At 35.8% G+C, this 17,518-nt stretch overlaps 1 protein-coding gene across 1 annotated transcript in view; it reads left to right on the top strand.

Annotated features, from left to right (window-relative positions):
• Window positions 1-406: 406 nt before the first annotated feature.
• LOC132119636 (voltage-dependent L-type calcium channel subunit alpha-1D-like) overlaps window positions 407-17,518 on the top strand; it is an 89,949-nt gene continuing 72,837 nt past the window's right edge. Inside the window, exons 1-3 of the mRNA XM_059529776.1 lie at window positions 407-667; window positions 3,941-4,322; window positions 8,138-8,243. Coding sequence (XP_059385759.1) covers window positions 4,090-4,322; window positions 8,138-8,243 — 339 coding nt within the window. The 5' untranslated portion in view covers window positions 407-667; window positions 3,941-4,089. The remainder of the gene's footprint in view (window positions 668-3,940; window positions 4,323-8,137; window positions 8,244-17,518) is intronic.

Here is a 17,518-nt window from a genome sequence, read left to right as displayed (position 1 = left end):
TTTTAAATATAATATTAAAATAACCACAACTTAATTATGCAACCAAATTTACCTGTTAACTGCGGATGTGTAACACTTTTCAGTAATAATGACTCAATTGAATTGATTAATAAACAATAAATAGTATTATCTATTAATTTGAACATATGGTGAACAAATGTAATTTTATTTAAGAGCATTTTTGATAACAGCAATATTGTTGAAACAGCCTAAATATCACCTAAAACAAAAGAAAGAAAGAAATCAGCTAACAAGAGCAATAAAAAAAATAAATAAATAAAAAGATCAAATCTCACACTGGGAACTGAATGATAGCTAAAGTGATTTTATGAAATGATCCATTTAAACGAACCGATTCTTTAAATGATTCGCAGCGTTCTTCACTAAAGTAAGCGGTTTGTGCGTGCACACTGCACAGCCAGAGGGGGAGTTCAGCTCGTTTCACCGTTCACCGACTCCGCGTGACGCTTAAACACGAGCAGCGCGCGGCGAACGCGAGGAAGCTCTCGCGCTCTCTCACGCGCAAAGGAACGAATGCATACTGATGAATTTGAATCTACCGTGTCAGATCGGACCTGAGCGTTTTAATCGATGTCGGAGTTTTATCTCTGGATATAAGCCGAATCCTCCTCCTCCTCCTTAGCTGAACGGAAAGACCTCATCAAAGGTAGGCTACGATATGCACACAGCGGCCTTGCGTGTTTCTGGTTAAAATAGCTCTTTTTCAACAAATGATGGAGTGCGATCATTTTGCATCCGAGTCGGAGCTGAAAAGATGCTGATGATGCTGATGCAGAGGATTTTACGCTCGTTCGGTCCCGTTAGACCTTTGATGTTGTTACTGCTTGTCATAATCAAGCGTTCTTTAAAAGAAATAAACAATCAGGTGACTATAAAGACGCATCACAGCTGTTGTAACTGAGCATCATTGGCATCATCTAAAGAAAGACATAGATTTGGCTGCCCTGTATATGGAATATTTCATTTTTGATGAGAAACGTTACAGTTATTGTCTTAGAGTCACGAGCCTCTCTATCTATACGCATCTATGTCATCATATATATGCATTATGCATCTACATGCATCCTTGCCACGCGATGTCAGAATGACAATATTTGTCATTGTCCTACAAGATAGTTTAAACGTCAACGTTTATGTATGTATGGAAGCACTATGTAAATTAAGGCATTGAGGAATTATATTTCATTATCAGTTTACATCATGCATGACGTTGGAATGACAAATAACCTATATAATATGAGCAAGTATTGACAAGGATACAGTGCACTTAATGTCCTATATCATTCGTGTGAAGATTAACCTTTATTGTATAGCCTATCCAATGACAGCAGAGCATTGGCTTGAATTTGTGACACATTTGGATGCGCTGTCTTAGGTTTTCATGATCCGATGGAAGACAAATGTTTAAAGGGAAATGTATACAGGCAATATGACCTTTCCATGCATGTCTTCATTTCCTCTGCGGGGCCTAGTGGTTCAAGGACTCTGATGTATATGAGTGACATTTGTGGATTCCATGAGCCATGATGTGTGCTTTTTGCATGTATTTGAATGCAGAGCATGCTTTTTTTTTGCTGTTGTTTGCTTCTAATGTGTTTTTATGTGGGGATCTTGGCAGTGTGATTTTCTGCGACAGTGCATCTTTTTGCAGGCGGGTTTTCATTGGGTCACGCTACGCACATTGATTTTTCCACAGGCTGTAACTTTTTTTTTTTTGACAGTATCCTAATAATACCTCTGTCATTTAAGTGACATGTTATGCTTTTCCTTTTTGCTGCCCTGGTTTAGTTTGTTGAGAAATCGTAGTAACCTGTATAATAATAATATTTTTAGTTTAAAATTGGCATGTGTGCACTATAGTCTTGCACTACATCAGACTTATGAATATTAGATGCTCCTGGTTTCATGGTTTTGATTTAATGGAATAAAACATTGTCATATCATATTAAAGGGGTGGTTCGGGATTTTTGACATCGGACCTCATTTTTAGGTCAGCCTGGTTGTTATTCATCAGTGGAGACATTTTTTTTTTTTTTAATTATCCAGTCCTTATATTTGGATATTTGGCCGATGCTAGGCTAGCGCGAGTCAATGGGTATATGTTAGCCAGCCATTAAAAACCGTTTTACCCACTCCACAGTGCACCAAACGCAAATCAATTATAACACTAGACTATCGATGCAAATTTCCGTTGAGAGAATAATGTTAGAAATCAAACTTACCTTTCATCTCAATGATCCAAAAGGAACTAGTTTCTCAGCCGCTGCGGAATTTTACTTTGCTCCGGTTAGTAATGCGGCAAAAAGTAAACACAGAACAGAAATCTTCAAAGTCTGACACTTTGTCATCATGGCTTTCAGACGTCGCCATAGTCTTTATAGATAACGTTACTCTGCTTATGTGATGTTAGTGATAATCAGTGTGCCAGCGGCAGGTAAATACACTTGCGTCATGTGTGGACTGGCTCACTCGGTTGCCTAGGTAATCAATATCACTCCGCTGCTGCTGTCGACAAGGCTTATGATTACAGGCAACAAATTATAACTAATGCAATGTGATGAAAGGTAAGTTTGATTTCTAACATTATTCTATCAACGGACATTTGCATCGATAGTCTAGTGTTATAATTGATTTGCGTTTGGTGCACTGTGGAGCGGGTAAAACGGTTTTTAATGGCTGGCTAACATATACCCATTGACTCGCGCTAGCCTAGCATCGGCCAAATATCCAAATATAAAGACTGGATAATTTAAAAAAAAAAAATGTCTCCACCGATGAATAACAACCAGGCTGACTTAAAAATGAGGTCCGATGTCAAAAATCCCGAACCACCCCTTTAAGACAAGGATGCTGTGTTGCTGTGCTTTGATATATAGAATCAAAGGTAACACTTTATAATAAAAATCCATTTGTAAATAGTTGATAAACATGAGCTAGCTCTAAAGCAGTTATTAATCTCGAAATTTCCATTTGCTAATATTAGTGAATGATATGTATTTAAATAATATTATTTAAATACTTTACCAAATGCATTTCTCATTGTTAATGCATTAACTAACGTTAATTAATGGGACCTTATCGTAAACTATTACAGATTGAAGAACAAGATTTAAGTGCCTTTAAGTCAAATACCGACCTAAATTTTGGTCTAAATGGACCCTTTTTACATTTCGGGGGTTCACAAAAACATACGTCATCATAGTTGGGCAAATCTCTATAGATATAACTTCTATAAATTAAAACAAATATATTTCTGTGTTCCTATTTGCTTTAACAGCAAATAAAAATATGATTGTGCTTCTATGACTTGCCAAAAGAAGAAAAACGTATCAAAAGATTATGTTGTTCGAAAGAGAGAAATTAGTATTTTATATATATATATATATATATATAAAACAAGCATATAGCAGCACAGTTTTGTGTCATTTAATGCCAAGGTAATATAGCTCATAGTGTTAGAAATGTACATTAATTAAAAATAAATAAATAAAAACAGCTTTGCTATATTTATGTTATTAAAAAGGGAACACCTCATCACAGTCTGTGAAAACGGTCCATCCTCAAACAAAACTATCATATGGCTTCATACAACCTTAAATATAGTGCATAAGTCGTACCGTTATGGCACTTTTGATGTGAAATTAAATAAATAAGATCACTTTCATATTTAGATTAACTATTCCTTTAAATATAGAGGTTCTTTTGGTTCCGAGGTCTTTCACACGTTGGACTGCTCGCAAACCTTGATCGAGACACTGGCCTTTAGACCCAAAGACATACTGTATGCATCTTTTAGTCCTGCTACACCCACATTGTTGCATAATATAATGTAGTGGTGAAGGAAGTCACTGCACAGCCTCCCACTATATTCTCTGCACTTCCCTCTTTTCTCTCTAACTCTCCTCTCTGTCTTTCACAGAGGCAAATTATGCCAGCAGTACCAGAGTCGCTGTCTCTGGTGACGTGCCAGCCTGTTGGTGAGACCCTTCGCTCCAGCACCCATCCCTGTGCCCTCTCCCCTGGCAGGCCCATGCTGGTGGACGCCCCGCTCAGGCTCACGCCCGCACCATGAGCGCCAACGGCCCTGCTCCGCGTGCTGCGACTCCTGCCGCACCCCCCGCAGCCTCCGTGCCTGTATCGTCAGTGGTACCGGTCGGCTCGCTGGCCCAGAAGAAGCGGCAGCAGTATGCCAAAAGCAAAAAACAGGGCAGTTCGGCCAACACGCGGGCGCAGAGAGCTCTGTTCTGCCTCAACCTCAACAATCCCATCCGCCGGGCCTGTATCAGCCTCGTGGAATGGAAGTATCCTTTACTGTTTGTAAAACATCGCTTTTCAGTCAAGACTGACTAATATTAAGACTATTGGGGTGTTCAAAATGTTCTCCTATCCAAGTTTAAAGGGATTTCATCCCCCAAAATGAAAATGCTGTCATCATTTACTCACCTCCATGTTGTCCCAAACCTATATAACTACCTTTGTTACCCTTAAAGTTGTGTATATCCTGACTTTAAAATATCTAGATGCATATAGGTTTTGAATAACACAGCGGTGAGCAAGTTTTTTTGTTCATCTGTCCATTTAATATGTAGAGTCAACTATAAATAAGCCATTTATAGTTTGAATCCAGTGGAAAGTGTGCATTTTGGCTTTGTGGTGCTATCAAAGCATTGCTGTTTGACTGTCAAAAAATAGAATAGCATTGGCTTAACCAATGATGTGAATTGGAGGTGGGAATATCTGAAGTCTGACCAATGGAGGAAGAGGAGAATGTTTTAGAAGCTTGTTAAAAATTGCAAAAGAGTGCTGCACTGATGTGTTTTTTTAGGCCAACCAGGACGTTAGCATCAATCTAGTTCCCTCGCCAACAAACAATAAGGCTTTCGCATTGGCTTTTGGCAGATAATCAGCTCTGTGAACAACAACAGTTAATGATTTTTTGATGTTTTTTTCACCATGAGAATATTTGCATGAATTTTGAATCCTAAATACAATTGCAAGAAGTAAAAAAGGTAAACGTAGACTAAATACACTATGGTTGAATGACTTCAACATCATCACTAGTATGCTTCTGACAACTCTATCTTGATTCTTGACTTCAAAAACTTTTTCCATAAAAGTAAAAAAAATGGACTAGTGAAGATTAGTGGACTCAAATTAGAGCTGCTTGATTATGGAAAAAGTCATAATCCGGATTATTTTTGTAAATATTGTAATCATGATTATTTAACACAATTATGAGTGCGCCACATAACCAAAACTTTATATAAGTGATTTATTACAACATGGAGATATGAATCAAATGTATATTTTCTGTAAATAAAGTACATTCTAGAGATCAGTGAAATTTCACAATTTTCAATAACACAGCAGGAAACTAGGGTAACTAATAATATAATTATTTTTAGAATTAGAATTGAACAGAAAAAAATTAAAAATAAAAAAATAAAAATAAAAAGTCCTCAAAAAGTATTGAAAATAATTGACGGTCAATAATAAAACAAGGAAAGGACAAATACAATAGGAAAATAGTTACTAATGAAACAAACAAAAAGTCTAAATTATTCAGCTAACAGCCTACTACAGAAATTGAATAACTAAAACAGCATAGTCTTTACTGTAAGAATTAAACTTCTTTTGGTTCTTATTAAAGCTACAAAAGTCCTTCATTCAAGAGCAGTAAGCGATTTTGTTTTTGTCTTTTGATGTTTGATTAATATTAAACACACAGTCAGCAGCAGGAATATTAGCCTGCTGTCACTTTAAGACCAGCATGGATCAATTTACTGTTAAACATGTATTTTCATTCTCAACTGTTTATGTTCATATATTACATAACCGACAAGGGTTTATCTGAATATTCACCAAGTGCTGCATTTTGACACATTTTTGCATATATTTGTCTATTTAACCGTGCACCTTATGCTTAAAGTTGACTTTACATGTCTCTGTTCTGTTCGTTCTCTGAGCGCATGCAAAGAAAGCACCCAGAAGAAGAGCACAATTGCTAATCAACTTTGATAAATCAAGCACGTGCCATTTTGCTAAAGTAACGTTACATAATTTTCCTGATTTGTAGGTGAAATTGGGCTTTTATGGAAAATACTGCTGGAAAGGGAGCAGAAAGGGGTGCAATAATAGTTTTATCTCGATTATTGTATTTTCATAATCTTTGGAGGCCAAAATAGAAACCGTATTTCGATTAATTGCACAGCTCTTACTCAAATAATCGGTTTCTGTTTCATGGAAAGATGGCAGCATACAGGTTTTCAGGGACATAATGTTAATTTTTGAGTGAACTATTGCTACATATGTGGTAGATTTCAGAATATTCTGTTTTAGCAGACTTGCATTCGAAAGACTGGTGACCGGCTCTTCAGGTCCGAGTTTATGGTTTGTAAATATGCTTTGGAGTTTCTTCTGGCATTATTCCTCTAGAAAATGTGCATATGGTATGCTTGTGGCAAATACTGAAAATAGGTGAAGGTAGAATGAAGTAATTAAGCCGAATCATCAAGAGAACAAGTAAACAAATGAAAATAGTCCTCCTTTGCGTCTAGAGCAGACATCCCAGCTCGTCATCTCTGGTAAAAGCTTGTCTGGTGGTCTATTAGAGCGAAGCTGTGTTCCCTGCAGTGAGGAGCACCTTCATCTCAAACGCAAGTCAGCATGTATAGCTGAGCTTTGAAAAGAACATCTGTTCCCCGGCCCTACGTGGAAGATAAAGGAGCTATGGCTTCCAAGCTGTAGATTTCAGATTCATCTCTATGAGAGAGGATCTCTAGCCTGTGTCTCTTTTTTTAAGCTGCAAATTGTTTTCATAGAATGTAATGTACAGTGAAACAAGCATAGCAGGTGTGAGCATTTCTGCAGGAACATGCAAAAGCTAATGTTAGCCTAGCCCTGCCAGCCTTGTCTTTCCTCAAGGGAGTCATGGGAAAGTCAGAGCAAACTTCCCCTGAATGTCAAATAATACAACATTTTAGTGTCTGAGCTCATGGCCTAATAAGGGTATTTAGCAGCGTAAAATTAGAACATTGCATTGTGTGGCAAAAAAGAATGTGAGACGCAACCCAGAATGTAGTGTTAAATGTATCCTTGACACACAAAATTGTGTATTTTTGTGAAACCAGACTATAAGTTTAAATGACTGATTGTCCAATATTGAATGAAGACTGCAACATTTTCAGGTCCTCTGACTCACACCAGTATTATTTACATTTTGTACGTCTCGCTTGCAGGAAAGCAGAGCTGCTTAGTCAGTGTGGTTGTAATGGACTTTTTACTGTTAAACCACATGCAAGTAGCTACTAACTGTTAATTCCATCTGACCCCTTTGAGCAATCACAAGATGAGATTTAGCTGTGATGAATAATAAAGATGTACCGATGAAAAGGGGCCGGTGTAAGAGTGTCAGGCCAGTTGATGGAACATAACACATGATCATACAATAATTCGATAGTATGTATGTTTTTATGACTTGTAAACTTACAAATTTGGTTTTCTGTTATGCTTTGTATAAATATTGTTTTGCTAATTCGTTTGAATTCTGCTAATTCACCAAGGACATATACCTAACTGGTGACCAAAGGTAAAGTTTTGTTAAAATTGCAAGAAATTATTGTCTTTGAAGCATTGGTAAGAATGGGTTGAAAAATAAAAACAAATCAGCAATGCTATGCCATAATTGTAATAAAAAAATAGGCTTCTAAAAAAAAAAAAAAAACATAAATGCGTTTTTCAGACCCTTAAAAAAATGTACATGAAAATGTTAGCAACCCAAGCAACATATCTGATTTTCTGCCAGAAAAAAAAACAAACAAACAAAACCTAAGCCTTGTTTAGGAAACTTATGAATAATAGGTTTGGAGTAATTCCATTTTAATTTAGCCAACTTGAGTGATGAATTGAAATTTTATTTGTTATTCACTTTTTTGACCTTGCATTTAAATGTCATATTTAAATATGTACAATATATGCCAGATTTTGTCTTGTTTGATTTCAGTAGCAAACTTATAAACCTTTTCAAGAATTACTGGTTGTATATATTAATTGCATCTGACTTTAATTGTTAATAATTATTGATTCTCTATGTTCTACTCCTTAACTTTCATCTCAGGCCATTTGATATCTTTATATTGATAGCGATTTTCGCCAACTGTATGGCCTTAGCTGTATACATCCCCTTTCCCGAGGATGATTCCAACTCAACCAACCACGACCTGGTGAGTAAATGACTTCAACCTCTTGACCTTTTAGCATGTTCCAGTCTGACCCCTGCCATGACCCCATTATTTTTTTCGAAGGAGGACTTTTCTGACAAGAATTTGCTTCAAATAGAACAAATAATATTAGGAAATGAGGCCTGGTTTTAGATTGGTTTTTCATTAGATTTTTCCTTTGAGAACAGGCAAATGAAAGACACAAAGCCATGGCATTGTATATTCCTGGAAGGACATAGAGGAAAATCTGTCACATTATAATTTCAATGATCTTTTCTGAGAACAGATGCATGCTCAGCTCAGACATTTTCTTTTCAAACTTGCTTCGCTTCCTTTCTGCAAACTGCTTCGCTTGTACAGTTCAATTGATCTGATTTTGAACTCTTCAGATAAATGATTTATATTTAGCCAAGCGGAGCATTTGGATTGGGTTCGGAGGGGGCGGATGTTCTTCTCCGTGCTTTGGACCGAGAGGACGATTGTGAGTTGAGATAAGACAGCTGTTCAATCTTGTGGCAGAGTGCGACTCAGCACGAGGACTTCATGATTTGTGAATAGCTCTCATGGCTACTGGCGTGGTTTAATTTAGTGATTTCAGCAACTTAGACAGGAAGAGAAACAACAGGCTGAGATGTTGCTTCCTGGGTTTTTTTCCCACAAGCATTTTGCGGCTACATGTTTTAAATTTTTTGTCTGTAACACTTTTCTGTTAAAAGTTTCTTGAAATGTTCAAACTGGACTAATATTTCTAATTGGCTTTTTTATGTGCTTTTTCATTTGAGGTCTTACAGATGTGAACATTTGACCAGATTACTGTAAACCTGACAAGCAGGGCAGTGTTCTTTCAATGAACATGTGTGACAACAATAGGCTATACGGCCATCAAACAAACTTATTGGTTATTTTAATCTTGCTTGATTAATTTTTTTTAACATGTTGGCTATGTTATCTCATCCGTCTGCACTCCCATGTGTGTGCTAAACAGCAGGAGGTAATCGCATTGCAAAAATTTAATCAGAATCCCAGCAGGTATGGTTGTCTCACACAGAAGAGCAGTGGTCATGCTGGGGAGACTGTAGATACATTATAGGGTCAGAGATGTTTCAGCTCCCATATAAACTGCTTGGGATGTATCGATGCACCCCGAGCCGGTTGAAAATCAATATAAAAATATGTGATTCAAATTGCTTTAGATGTTAAATGAATCACGATACAGTTGGGGGTTGGAGTTTATATGAATGTATCTCTGAGGGGAACTGACTGTCTTCAGAAAAGTTTAGATGGTATTTTAGACCAGTGGTTTTCAATCTGTGGGCCGCGGCCCCCTAGTGGGTCGCGATGGTATTGCAGATAGGCAGCCAATTACTATTAAAATAAATAATAATATTGTTCATATATTTAAAAATGTCTAAGTCAGAACATAATAACAATTTCATATAATTAAATAACAAAAAAAATAAATATTAAACTGTAACTATGCTCCACTATTGGTTTAAGAATAAACCGCCAATTTATCTTAGATATTTTTGCTGCATATGCTACAGAACAACAGCAGTTTTGCCAAGCGGTACCAGCCTGAGTGATTTTCTGTTCATTGCCAGTTCATTCAAAAAAGACAGTTAACTATCTAGCTTCTCACTACAAAGTTATTAAACCAACAATAGCGGGGTCGGTAAATTTTTTTTGCAGTGTGCCGCGCAAACATTATGTTTTGTGTTGTGACGCGAGTTGAAAAATGTTGGGTTTTAGATTGTATATTGCATATCAATGTAGCAGCACTGCTTTGTTTACAGTGGCAACGAAAACGCTGTAGCTGCTGTTCTGTAAGTGCCTCCTGCTGTTAGAGAGTGAATTAAGTATCTCATGCTCGCCTGCTGTTTCTGTTTCATGCAGATGTTTTATGTAATATAGTTTCACAAAGCTAAAGTCAGACCATTGTGTTTTTTCTTAACATTTTGTATCTTTATAGATACTAATAATAAACTGTCATTATGCTAGTAAAATGCATGCTAATAAGAAGCACTAAAAGTTAAAAGTGAGAATTGTTCCCTAAATTAAAGTGTTACTGAAAATGTTTGTGAATTCGGCCCCAGAATATCGTAGAGACTTTATTGTGGGTGTTTTTCTTAGGCCAGTATCTCATTTTATAATGTCTCTTTTTTTCCCCTCTTTTATTCTCTAGCTTAAGGGGCTTGCGAAGGGTTTGAAGGCTGTGATATCTTATTGAAAGCGAGGAATAGAAATAGATGTGTACAACCTAGCAGCACATTCCTGCCTCATATAATACCATGCAAATGAATACAGAGACTGTCTGTGGCTGATTTCAGCACCACAGAGAGCACCTAACCCACCTCGGGACTGCATGAGGTTGGGCTGCTTTCAGAGCGCAGAGAGCTCAGAAATAGCATCTGTGGCACAGATCAAGCATTGTTACTGAATAGAAAGCAGGTTGGTAATTCTCCATTTCCTCAGCTGAGCTTTAGTTTTAGTTGTGGTTGTAGATGCAGCTCAGGGGAGTTTTGTTTAGATCAGAGACTCCAATTAGGGGGTCCGGTTTAGGATCAAACGTCTCTTAGATCCTACAAAACTTTTTAAGTGTTTTTCAAAGCAAACTTTATCACATCGCGCACAGAGAGACCACATCTCCTCATGTGAACCAAATTCCCTGCTGATATTTTTCCAAGGAACTTTTAATGCTGATCTATAGTGTATTCTTCGAATATTCTCACAACTGTTGTTTAGAAGTCAGTCATTTTTTTTTTTATTAATACTTTTATTCAGCAAGGACACATTAAATCCTCACCATGATCAAAAGTGACTACAAAGATATCAATAATGTTATTTTAAAGATTTGCCGTTCTTTTGAACTTTCTTTTTATCAAAAAATCCTAAAATAAAAATATGTATCATGGTTTAGCAATCATACAATTAGTAATAACTGATAATCACTGAGCACCACATCTGCATATTAGAAGGATTTTCTGAAGGATCATATAACTTAAGACTGGAGTAATGTTGCTGAAAAATAAACTTTGCCATCACAGAAATAAATGACGCTTTAAAATATATTCAAATAGAAAACAGTTATTTTAAATTGCAGTAATATTTCACAACTTTTACTGTATTTTTAATCAAATAAGTAAAGCCTTGGTGAGCAAAACAGACTTAAAAAAAACATTTAAATAATCATACCAACCACAAACTTTATTTTTATTAGCCACAACTTCACACTACGTTGTGAAATAGGACAGACCTCCATTATTTAAGTAGTAACCACCTGTTTTACGCCACACAGTTATGAATAATGTAATGCTTTTTCAGTGTATATTACAGCAGCCATGTACCTTTGCCACTACAGAAGAACAATAACGATAACGTCTGTGCTGTGTTATGTGCTGTTTCTATGCCTCTTTTTATGCATGAGTTCCCTGTGCATTAGGTGTCCTATTTCTAAGGGACTTCATTACCCAAAGGTCTCAGCTTTCATTTGGCCTTTCTAGGTGATAAAGGGTTGCGTATTGGAGTACAGAAAGTGAAAACTCTCAAAGGAGTCAAGCGTCGGTGATGCACAATACACAGACAATAACTATGACCTTCTCTCAGTTTACACTAATGCACTTGGAATGAAAGTCAATAGGAAAGGTTTAAAAATGGTAATAACGATCTCAAATGTATTTTCCGTACATAAGCTTGTATTGTTTAAGGTGTAAAGTTGTCGTTTTAGTGGTGAGTCTACTGTAGAATACAACTTCATTATTTCATGTTACAACTTAGTGTTATCAGTTCCCAACCATAAGATTTCTGCTTCTAATAGATAAAGCGTCAGTTTGCCAAAAAAGGAACATCTTCAGTCAAGTATTTAAGAAACAGGCAACACAACCTGAAGCCCAAAGCTCTTTTTTCGCTAATGACGTACCTATCTAAGTCGAGCGTTGCCTAGTCAAGTATTCTCAAGTATTCATACTTGGGTTATGGTTGCCCTTCCTTGCATACAATATGTCGCTCAGAAATGCAGCTTGCAGCAGGTTTGAGCGAGGAAAAACATAATTTGGTATCTCCATCTAAGGCAACACAAAGACTCTTTAGACACTCACATTTCTTCATCAGACACAAAAACACAGACGCAGAGTCTGGTATAAGGTTATTCCTGACTGTTTCTAGCAGTAGATTGAAGGCTTCAGGCAGCTCCTGCTGAACACTGCTGTGTACAAGCGTGCCCTTTTCATGACCAGTAATATTCACATTCTGCAACCTTTCCCACACACACACACACACACACACACACACACACACACACACGCATTGCCCTGCAGTGTGCCTGTTTTAAACTGCATTTGTCTAATTCGTTTATAATTCCGCATGCTGTTTTTGTTATCTCATTGACTACATGGATTATTTAGACATTTATAAATGCATTTGTCACAGCACAGAGCCGTTTTAGTAAACTGCAAAAAAAAAAAAGCTAGGTAATTAAAGATGGGAGGTTGTCACTTTTTACAGCATGTAAAATACATACTTGACTTGAAAATCATGTTTAATCATTTAAATGATCCGACTTTATGTAATCATTTAGGTTTATGTCATAATTTACCTAATTTAAGGACTCCAAAGTATTTCATAGAATAAAGTCAAATAAATAAGATGATGATGATGATAGTAGTATTGGAAAATTAAGCGTTTTGTTTTGTGGAGTTAAATGCCCACTGGAGTGGATTTAATGGGACACTGACAAATATTTCAACTTAATTCATTTAAATAAGTTTTTCAACTGAATAATTAGAATGATTAACTTGGTTTAGAATAGAATCTTGTGTAATGTATATGATTTTATTAATACTACACTGAAAGCAAGATGCTTTTTTGCCCACACAGTTTGAATTAGCTAGCATTTTGCCCCAAACCCATTAAATAATTAATTTCATTTTTTCAAAATGCAGTACTTTGGTACTAGCAAACTAAGATCTTTATGAATCTTTTGACCTCAATCTATATTTTTTTCAGATTTTAACATCATTATAAAACACATTTATCCATACAAGAAAGGACAAAATCGTACATTCTGGCTTATGTAAGCTTTACTCCATCATTTTCACACATTTGTCAGGTTTAACCTAAATTAGAGTCACTGTGATATAAGACTAGCTTAAAATAGAGCAATATTTGAAAGGGAATCGGTCCCTAGTGCAAAACTGCACCATAGGAAGAAGTATGAGGAAAAGGCAGATGTTAAGCAGAAACCTGTTTTAAGAGGAGAAGCCACGGATTTCTCTGAGGGGAATGAGATGTGTGTGTTTGTGTGTCTGGACCCCAGCGGTGATGAAGGCTCAAGTGTATGTTTAATCACTTAGCTAACTGCTTATTTTCACCAGATGCGCTGACTTCCCAGTGCTCTTTATCTTAGCGTGTGTGGGTTTGATGGCTTTGGAAAGCCACTGTCCGTTCCTCTGTAAATGCACGTGTGATATTGATGGAAGTGTTTGATTTTGTGTGCCACACTGTGTGTGTTTTATATGGATTTCGATTAGTAGGATTCTGTGTAATGGAGTATGTGAGGGGAGCGAGAGAGTCATGGAGCTTGATCTAGTTCACATGCTCTCAACGCATTTACTAACATTTCAAATTGTGTCTTTAATACAATTAATTAGTTATAGTTACAGCCATTTCATTTATGAACATGTTTTTGTGCATGTACCATTAAGTCGTTTTGCATAAAAGCATCAGTTAAACAAATTAATGTAAATGTCATGCTCTGATATAGAAGCAGCATGAAATGCCAGTAGCATTCATAATCGTAAATGTTTCTGAGCAAAGCAGATTTTTAGTGAGGAAAAACTATAACCCGGGATTTGTTTTACTCTACTGTGATTTCATTTGATCGTAAACATTTTCTGAAATAATATAGATATTTTTTTAAACATTAGAAATTTAATTTTTTAATTTTTAATATATTTAACATTTTCTTTTTTTTCACATTAAGATAACATTCATTTAATGCATGAGCAAAAATGATAAGCTGGGATTGATTTTATCTATTGTGATTGGACTTGAACATCAAAATGATCTGAAATAGATTTTTTTAATTAGATTTTATTTTTATTGATTGTTTATATCTTTAAAATCTTTCATATTTAATTTAATTTAATTTATTTTTTCCCTTCAGGATAACATTTACCCCATGAGAGAAAATGATAAGCTGGGACTGATTTTATCTATTATGATTTGATTTGACTTTGAAAATTAGGCTGCAGCATTACAATATTATTATATAACAGAAAATCCATTTTAGAGGTGGAGAAAGATGTTTTTAACAACCCCTTTTTGTTGTTCTGAAATAAAAAATAATAAATGTTTTATTTTTTAGAGATAGAGTTGAGGAGATGACATATGATTACATATGAAGACGTTCTTGTCTTTTTCTTAAATTATTAGCTTTTACAAATACAAACCAAAGTTTTTATCGCTCAGGTCTGTACATTTCACACAATTTGTGAAGCGATTAAAGGCTGTAATTTTTCTGGTAGTTTATGACAAATACAGAACAATACAAGTTTTTTTAATTTTTTATTATTAATTTCTGATTCAGTGTTTAGGTGTTTGTGTGTTACTGCAGAAGCTGCTGGTGGTGCTGCTCTGAATACTGTGTGTGTACGAGTCTCTGGCATCTGCACCCCGTCCTGAGTCTTCCTCAGGTGATCTCGTGCTCAGGCATAAATAAGCGATCTTGCTGATGGCTATTGAGTCAAGTCGGATTTCAGAATCACACTTACTAATGTGCAGAGGCACACACAGGGATGCAGATACAGCCATAATATAAAAGGTAGTTTATTTTTGGCAGAGCCAAAATATTTTTGGTGTGATGGTTGAAAATAACTGGACTAGAATTCTTAAAAAACTTTTAGTGCTTTTCTGTAGTATTAAACCTCAAATGTCAAATATACATCGGACTGGTTTCTTCTTTAAATTATAAAAATTGTAATATATGAATGGTATTAAAATGTTATACTTAAATTAAAACGATGGAAAAACCCTTAACATAACATGTAGAAAAAAAAGCATCTTAACCACACATGATAACATAAGTGGACTTTGAACGATTAATTACCGCTTTTTGCAAAATTTCCTAATTGTGGCGTCCATAATTGTAATTGCGATTAGAAATTTGATTAATTGTGCAGCTCTACATCAAGCTAAAAATGTATAAACCACAATAATTTACCTAATAAAAATAAATATAAATGAGCTTTTTGCAATAATTTGCAAAGACTTTTATTTTGTTTTAATTTTAACAGTAAACCTTTTCTGCATATATATATATATATATATATATATATATATATATATATATATATATATATATATATATATATATATATATATAATAGCTAGCAATTAAACAGTTTGACAGTTATTAATTTTTTTGCCAAATTTATTATTAATATTATTTTACTTTTTTTTGGCAAACTGTCAATTATATAAAAAAAATTGGCAAGCATAGTGCTGCACAATAGAGATTTAATATGAAAATTAAAACATTAAAGAACAATTTGTGTGTTATCACTTAGAAACGTACATTAATTCTACTGTACAATAGTAATATATTCAGGATTTCCCACACATTGACTTTTTGTGGTGGCCCTCCACAATATCATTTCCAAAATGCTTTGACTTCGTTGAATAAACTTAAGTACTGCATGTTTCAAAATCAAGATGCGGCACAGGTGTTTTTATATAAATGTAATTTTCATTTAATCTTTCCTATAATGCCTGATAAAGTATGTTTATGAGCACAGGACTGCTTTGATTACAGTGGTTACCGGGGGCACCGTTGTTTGTGTCGCCCCTTAAAGCGCCTCCTGCTGGCAGAGAATGAATTTGCACTTTCAATAAGCCTGTTTCAATAAGACTTATATATTTCCCCCAGGGAAAGTGCCGCCACACATAGAGTGTAAGTCTCTGGGAAATGATGATATTTCTGTTTAAGTTAACTGTTCAACAATTAAAATGTTAAAATTTTTAAGTTAATCTTTTCTGCTTATCACAGAAATGACAGAGTCCTTAATAAATGCAGCCTGTATGATTATAAGAGACTTCTTAACATACAGATCCCAGATTTTGAACAGTTGTGTATTTCCAAGACACTCCTGGTTCCCTTCCACATTCATTATCAAAGAGCTGCTTAGTTGTGTTTAATGAATTAATGAAATTATATGGATTTGACCTACACACAGACATATATATATATATATATATATATATATATATATTAGGGGTGTAACGATACGCGTATTCGTATTGAACCGTTCGGTACAAGGCTTTCGGTTCGGTACGCGGTACGCATTATGGACCGAACGGTTCGTTGGACTAATTAAATATATTTGGAAAATAAAAAAAAATTGTGAAATATAATGGTATGCGTTCAACAAGGTAGCCCAATAACCCAAACGACGTAACAGGCAACGCCCCTGACACCCCCGAAGAAGAAAAAAACACCAACTTATATGTTTATGTTAGGCTACTCAGTCAGGCGCTCGCTCACTCAGTAATACACGCTGAAGGCTCGTTGCAAAATGGCCAATGCGTTTAACAGACCAGAAATAGAAGATCCTCCAATAACCAACAGGTCTGGTGTTTGGGTGCACTTTGGATTCCCTGTAAGCTATAATGGTGATGGCAAGAGAGTGGTGGATAAAAAAAACAACGATATGTCTCATCTAGGGTACACCAGCGGGAATAAAAAATAAAAAAAAAACACCAGCGGGAATACTTGAAACATGTCAACTCATTTACGCCAACATCACCTTAGTGTGTCAGTATCTGGGAAAAGACGGAAAAAAGGAGAACCATACATGCAACAAACTATCCCCGCAGCATTTAGACAGACATTTCCAACGGATTCAAACAGGGCAAAAGACATCTCCACGGCGATTGGTAAGGCTACATTTACGTTATAGCCGCGGATATGAGACCTTACTATTTACCATTCATTCTGTCATCACCATTATAGCTTACAGGGAATCCAAAGTGCACCCAAACACCAGACCTGTTGGTTATTGGAGGATCTTCTATTTCTGGTCTGTTAAACGCATTAGCCATTTTGCAACGAGCCTTCAGCGTGTATTACTGAGTGAGCGAGTGCCTTACTCTGTAGTGGAAAACGTAGGTTTTAAGAACATGCTTAATGTAATTGAGCCCCGTTACAGTATTCCTTCACGAGCCCATTTCAGACAGATCGTAATTCCTGCTTTGTTCCAAAAAACATAAGCCATATAGAGAACCAA

This window comes from Carassius carassius, chromosome 38 (genome assembly GCF_963082965.1).
Source record: "Carassius carassius chromosome 38, fCarCar2.1, whole genome shotgun sequence".
In the NCBI taxonomy this organism is placed as follows: domain Eukaryota; kingdom Metazoa; phylum Chordata; class Actinopteri; order Cypriniformes; family Cyprinidae; genus Carassius; species Carassius carassius.
Note: the sequence above shows the minus strand (reverse complement) of the source record. Positions and strands in the feature narration are given on the sequence as shown.